The following is a 7,359-nucleotide window of genomic DNA, read 5'->3' as shown; positions in this document are numbered from 1 at the left end:
ATTTTTATAATACAAAAATCAGCGCAGATTAGCTGTCCTTATTGCCGCATTTGCTGCAGCAGTATTCCTCACACTTCGCCTATTCTTGAAATAACAGAAAAATCATAATTAGAATATTAAAAATAGCTCTTCTTTTGTCTTGGAAAAATAACGACTCGCATTCATTCACACAATTATGAAGCACAGCACACGGATAGGATGCCTGGAGGTGGGTCTCTATACCACCATGAGATATCGCCCCAGCTGAAACTTTGGAGTAGAACAGAGAAAGGCTGGGGCTGCCTAAGTAGTGTCAGTGGAAAAGGGGCATCAGAAAGGTCTTACCGGACTAGTAGACACCCCAGGCCCAAGTTTTTTGGGGGACCCAAAAAACTTTTCTTTATTTTTTTTTCAATTACCTAATGCTGAATGGGCATTTGGTAATTGACTGGAAGTGGATGAACTGAAGGAAAAATCTTTGGTACATGCTCAAGTTTTTTTTACATTTCTCTAAGCTCTTCTAGGTTACATACATTTCTGATCACATTATAATGTAACTGTAAAACCCTTTGCTGTKTTTATTTTTGCAGGAAGAAGCAGTGCAATGTTCTGCTGGAGCTTCTGAAGAAGTTACAGACCTGTCGCAGCTACCTGAGCACCACTATTCAGAAAGCTGAGCAGACCATCAGCGATCAGGCTTCCTATATCGGCAAAGACAACTTGCAGAGAAGTATGGAAAAGGTGAGTCCATGAATTCTAGTAATGCACTTTGCACCATTCCAAAGATAACTGCATTGTGTTCCCTCCTTCAGGTGTGTCATATGAAGGAGGAGTTGGATGGTCTTGGTGAGAAGATAGAAGACATGAAAGGTGCTTGCAAGCAGCTTCAGTCAGATCTGAAGAAGTTTCCGGATTGCACTGATGCTCCCTTTGAAGTTGAAGCAGACACTTTGCTGGACAGCTGGCTTGATGTATGGACCTGTGCACCTAAGTATATGAATACCATTTACTGATATCACTGTAATATATTTGCTGGCTGCATAATCTCACTTTTGTGTCAGTCAGCTACTCTGATCAGAAACACTAAACAAAATCCGCACACATGCAGACTTACAGTACAAATGTAACCGAATACATTCTTGGAGGTCTAGAACAAAACATATCAGATTTTCTACAGTAAAATCACACAATACAATGTTTGTCGCCATCGAGCTTACCTCGCCACTATAAAGCAGCCCAAACCAGCTCTTTGTTCAAAGGGTTTGAACCTCTTGTGTCTGATGGGCTGGTCCAAAGCCGGTCGACAAGGGCTATGTTTAAACTGGTGTCAAGGTGAATACGTCAGCCTCTAACAACCTAGCATCCAAACGTGAAACCCCACTTCAGCTGTTGGCTTGGTTAGACTGAGTAGCCTGCAGCAGGTAAAAAACCCCAGCCACACCTGTTAAGAGAAGGTTTTCCTTTTAAACAACTTGCACTTGGAATTGGGCTGAATTGTTCTAGAAATCTGGAAAAATAGACTTGTGGGATTTTCTTAATCTTCTTGGTCAAAGCAACTGATAAAAATCTCTGATAATTTTGTTGAACACAGAAACCAGCATTTAACTCCATGCTTAAAGATGACAATCTGAATAATTGAATTTTCACAACTTCCAGTAMGATTTTCAGTGCTTTCAGATGAGACTGAGACGCTTACTGGTTCAGTCACTTTGGTCACTGGGGTTTGGTTGATCTGTGGAGGGAGTGAGTTGAAGTCCGGGTTCTGTTGGAGATGGAGCACTGACGAGACTGACGTTTTGGATATGTGTTGGAGGACGGACAGGTAGACACGGACAGCAAGATGAGGAGGAGCGCTTTGTTGCCAGTGTTGGATGAAAAACCAGAGGATCTTTCATAGAGGCTTTCACTAGAGTAGGTATGTTTCTCAGGCAACGCAGTCAGTAAGATCCAAGGCACCTTTAGGAAATATCTGCGAGGTGAAAAACAGGTAAATATTAACTTGAGAATCACAAGGAAGTCACAGAGGCGAAGCTCAGAGAGGCTCAGAGTACCAGAACAGGTTAACACTCAGGCGCCAAAGTGCTGGTGATGGCCTCCTCTTTTACTCCATGCTGATGATGGTAAATAGCTAGTAGGTGTGTGAGGAGTCCAGGAATCGGATCCGCCCTCCAGGTGATTGCAGTCTCCATATGGTGGACAACTGAGAGTAGGTAGCAAAAAAGGACTTCCTCAAAAAAGCCCAATCCTGAGTTCCAAACAATTTTACCCTGAAACTGTCTGAATTACCTTTTTCATCCATCCATCCATCCATCCATTTTCTTTACACCCTTGACCCAAGTGGGGTTGGGAGGGGTGCTGGTGCCTGTCTCCAGCGCACGTTCCGGGCGAGAGGCGGGGTACACCCTGGACACCTGTCCACCTCGCCAGTCTGTTGCAAGTGAATGACCTTTTTGAATATAATAAATTTGCAAGGAGACAGAGAGAGAGGCTCATACAACATGGAAAGCCTTTTCCAGGGTTGATTGATTGGTTCTTTGTGTGGAAAAAATAATACAAATCCAGTTTTCCCCAAATCCAATTAGCCCCAAAAATCTGAGTGAAAAATTCTTCAACTTGTTCTTGACAAAAACTGTGAAAGTTCTTGGATCCAACAAACAGCGTGAAGCAGTGGTCTTGAGAGTAAATCCAAACTGGATATATGTCACTGGATATATGCACACCAGGTAACTGTAGCTGGATACCACCTCCACATCTGATCCTCCGATTTATGGGGGCTGAAGAGGACCCTTATCCTGCTTGGTCTTCTTCACATGGATGCAGAGGTTTTCTCTGTGTTCCACCTCCTCTTTGTAATTGGACTCATCACTGTTCGTGATGCGTTCCACTACTTCTGTATCATCTGCAATCTTCACTATATGACCATCTGGGGTGTCTTGCTGAGGTGTCATATGTCATCAGAGTGAAGAGGAGGGGTCTCAGCGTCCAGCCCTGCAGTTGAGGGTGATGGAGGAGGAGACAGTGTTATGGATCCTGACAGTCTGAGGTCTGTTGGTCAGGAAGTCCAGAATCTAGTTCCCAGTGTGGGACTCAGTCCAAGAGAGGAGAGATGTAAGAATTACTGCTCTTTAGGTGGGTGAGGGCTGTGTGGACCACCAATAAAATGGCRTCAGCAGCGGAGCGGTTTTTCCTATTGGTGCACTAATAGGAGTCCACAGTGACGTCGATGGAGTCCTTGATGTGGGTCCAGAGCTTCATGACTATCGATGTTAAGTATTATTATTTTGGAAATAATGACACTTTAATGCAAAGTTGGGACTTTTAATGGACTTTCAAGGCAACTTTTAAAGCAACTTTGCATCTCCATATGCATTTACCGAATGACACTTTATGACAACATTCATTAAGACTGCTTCATGTTCATGACAGGCATTATTTCATGTTTATGACAGTGTCATGTCAGTCACACCCCTTCAAATAAAGTGTTACAGACAACTCTAATTACACTAAATACCTCAAATAATAACAATAATAATAATAATGTCAAAAGGACCATGAAGGGATAAACTAAAATGAACTAAAACATAAAGCTAAATAAAATGAAAAGTGTGTTGCCCTGCGATAGACTGGCGACCTGTCCAGGGTGACCCCGCCTCTCGAACGGAACGTTAGCTGGAGATAGGCAYCAGCACCCATCCTGACCCCATTAGGGACAAGGGTGTAAAGAAAATGGATGGATGGAAAATGAAAAGCAACACCAATCCAAAAACCCAGAGTCCTGACAATTTAATTCTAAAACTGGCAGCAGTTGAAGCTCCATGTATATTGGGCAGCGATTATAACTTGGTTCTAAATCTACCAGTGGATCGCTCTTCTCCTAAACTTGTTACACTATCCCGATCTGCRATGGCTCTAACTCAGGGCATGAAAGAATCAGGATTGAGTGGCATATGGTGTTTACATAATCCAACCAGTAAAGACTACTCAGTTTACTGCTTAAATGTCCATAACACGTATTCAAGAATTGACATGTTTTTGACTTCAGAAACTTTTGTCACAAATTAAATCCTGTTCTTATTTAGCAGCTATGATTTCAGACCATAACCCCATAAAAATGGAATTAGAATTTTGCCAACCTGTTTCTTTTTTTCCTAGGTGGAGATTCAGTGAATATCTACTTTAGAGACCCTGAATTTGTCACTTTCCTGAATATCAAAATCGATGTATGTATCTGGAAGTAAATTTAAATACCTCCTCATATTCAAATATATGGGTAGCGCTCAAGGCTTATATGAGGGGGCACATAATTTCAGATGTTTCACATGAAAACAAACAAAAAAAAGGAACAGCTTTCTCAACTAGAAAAAGATATAAGGACTTTGGAGATTGACCATTCAAGAACAAAACAGCCAGAATTACATAGTGTTTTAAAACAAGTAAAACACATGAAACAAAACTTCCACAGGTAGGACGTATTTATAAGAAATCTGCTGAGTAAGCAGTATGTGACATAGCATCGATGTGCGCAGGCACATTACCACAAAGTAGGATAGATTTACGGGTAGCATAGATAAACGGAACACTGTTTAAGGTTAAACACACTCAAGGTCCAGATAATTTACGTTTTTGCACCTGCCTTTTAAACGAGCTCTTCCTTTGTACACTCAGCCATGCTGTTTCCCACATGCTCTGTTTTGATGCAGCCGGTTACGTCATTAACAGCTATTACCCTGGTTAGTATGTAGACTACATAGGTCAAATTTCTATCATTTCTACAGTATACCATTTATATCTTGAATTACTAATGACAAAATAAGATATTCAACAAATTAACTTACTTTCCTCATTTAGACATGAGCAATGTTTTTCAGTACATTATCACAGGAAGCAGTGTGATGTTTTCATATATACATTAGAGTCAGACATTTTTTCTCTTCAATGTTTTTGCAGATAACTGAAAAGACAGATTCCTATATGGATAACCTTCGAGTGGGATTGGAACTGTGGGAGAAACAGCTGATGCTTGGAGGAGAGGTGGACAACTGGRCTAGATCTAAACTTGCCCTGTTTTCAGAAGGAAATCCCTTCAGCAATATACAACAAGTTCTTGCCATGAGAGTACGATCTCAGTCTTAAAGTAAAACAATTTCTATTGCTTATATTTTCTGCTGACAAAGATGCTTCTTGTTTACAGGATGAGATTCAAACAAATGAGGAGAATATCGAACATTTTCATAAGAAGTCAATTGAAATTCAGGAGATGCTGTTGAGTCAGGAGGCTCCTTTAGAACTACAGGTAAGTGACACCATGATATTCTTTCCCTCATGTGGTTTGGTATTTTTAGAATAGTACACTTGGGCCTTTTCTCAAATTCACTTCTTTTGTAAATGTTCTAGGTGATGGAGACCCAGCTTAGGAAAAGAATGGAACAGGTGAAGGAGTTATTCACTGACTGCACAGATGTTTTTGAGGAGATCATAGCTGTAAGAAAACATCTGTTTGAGAAGATAAAGGAGTGTTGGACAGGTGTGGAAAACATCCAGAATTGTCTCAGTAAAATTGAGGCTTCAGATGCAAAAGCAGAAACCCAAATACAGGTACATAACTGGTTAAATATTAAAACTGTCCTCACAAATGAGTGGGATGACTGATTAACACGATCCTCTGCCGCTCATCAGGACCTAGATGCAGACCTGAGTTCTCAGGAAGAGCACGCTGAAGCTGTGTTGAAAGAGGTGGGCTTGGTGTCCAGTGTGGCCAGTCCACCGGTACTGGAGGAACTATCTAATAACTGCAGCAGTCTAAGAGAAGCTATCGCGCATACCAAAGACATGATCCACCTGAAGAGGGAGGAAAGAGACAAAGGCCTGTTCAAGGTCATCAGCGGTCAGTGGAAAGTATAACAAAATTATAAATGGTTATAGAGCAAAGCTCCTAATTCCTTTATTGGTCCTAGGTAACAATTTTCATGGGACCCATYTCACCAACACATGCATGTCTCCCTTATTTATGTGGGAGATATTTCAGCAAAATAAATCCTCTAGCAATTTAAATCCAACCTCAAATTCACACATCTGTTAAATAAACATAAAAACAAAATGAAAAAAAAAACATCCTGAGTTGTCTGGGAACCTCTCAATATGGTACAAGAATGGTTGCTTTATTTTGTAAAATGTGTTGGCAGAACCATGCACAAACATGTCTCTGTTGTTCAACCTTGAGCTTTGAGAGCAAGTTCATTGTTCATGGGAAGTGTAAGAAGCGAGGGGGACGGGGGGGACATGTCAACCCCCATATTGGAGAGAGCCACATTCGTCCCCCCAATAATTTCACCCCAGTTGCGAAGAATTTTAAAATCTTCCACTCGCATGCTTTTATTTTGAAGGCGCATAACAGCGCATTCAGCAGAGTGCTTGCTCCCTCCCCCCCCTCTGAACGGCTCAGAGTGAAGGCAGCAGAAGACGGAGTCAGAGAAACTCCGTTTGAATGAGGTAAACGATCTGCCAGGAATTTTGCCATGAATATCACTTGTTTATAACATCTTRTTGTCAGTTTACTTTCATATATAGAACTAAGTCTTTTTGGTTTATTTATTTCAATGTTTCAATATTTTTTTCATTATTTCCACACTATAAGGATAATGGTTTGGAAACAATAAGAAAAGTCCTTGAGGAGAGGTTTAAAAATAGTGAAAATTTTTGCTACAAAGTAAATAGAGTTGAGATGTATAATAATGTATACATCTGAAAATTAAGTTGCTTAAATTCTCATTCTGTATGATAAAAACATACTTTTTATATTTAGTTCACATTCTGACACGGTAAATTACTGTAGTGTCTGTTGTAAATCCATGAATCCATGCAGGAACATCAGGCTGCAGAGAGTCAGAGGGAGGCAGAGACAGAAAGACATATCCGTAGATATTTTAGTTAAATGTTTGCCCCTGAAAATGACAGGGAATAAAACATTTAGGCTTTTTACCTCAGTGTTTTTTATGGATCATGCAGGGCTGAAAAGTGAGACTGAGTTAGATGTGAAAAGTATCATTTTTATTTATTTTGTAGATCAAACTGTTGCACTGATTTAGAGAGTTGTTCAAGAAGAACAAAACTTGTTTTTTAGATTTTATTTTTGTTGGTCAAACTGCTRTATTGAGTTTAAAACTGCTGAGTCCTATTTTATGAGCTGTTTTCTACTTTAGTTTTAGAAAGAGGTAGAACCAATTCAATTACCAGTCAATTTATATCAGTGCATTTTGACCAATAATCAACTGTCTTTTGACCAATAAGATATATCAGAATCTGTTATTCTGATATATCTGATACATCCATCCATTTTCTTCCGCTTATCCGGGGTCGGGTCGCGGGGGCAGCAGCTTCAGA

At 40.3% G+C, this 7,359-nt stretch overlaps 1 protein-coding gene across 3 annotated transcripts in view; it reads left to right on the top strand.

Annotated features, from left to right (window-relative positions):
* Positions 1-7,359, top strand: part of LOC103458066 (nesprin-2-like) — a 240,386-nt gene that overhangs the window by 183,283 nt on the left and 49,744 nt on the right. For all 3 annotated transcript variants that reach the window (XM_008398614.2, XM_008398613.2, XM_008398615.2), the window contains exons 32-37: positions 570-720; positions 792-950; positions 4,927-5,094; positions 5,171-5,272; positions 5,374-5,574; positions 5,656-5,863. In XM_008398614.2, the coding sequence (XP_008396836.1) occupies positions 570-720; positions 792-950; positions 4,927-5,094; positions 5,171-5,272; positions 5,374-5,574; positions 5,656-5,863 (989 nt within the window). The remainder of the gene's footprint in view (positions 1-569; positions 721-791; positions 951-4,926; positions 5,095-5,170; positions 5,273-5,373; positions 5,575-5,655; positions 5,864-7,359) is intronic.

Source organism: Poecilia reticulata, linkage group LG22 (genome assembly GCF_000633615.1).
Source record: "Poecilia reticulata strain Guanapo linkage group LG22, Guppy_female_1.0+MT, whole genome shotgun sequence".
NCBI lineage: Eukaryota > Metazoa > Chordata > Actinopteri > Cyprinodontiformes > Poeciliidae > Poecilia > Poecilia reticulata.
The sequence above is the reverse complement of the archived record's forward strand: the minus strand, read 5'-3'. Positions and strand labels throughout refer to the sequence as shown.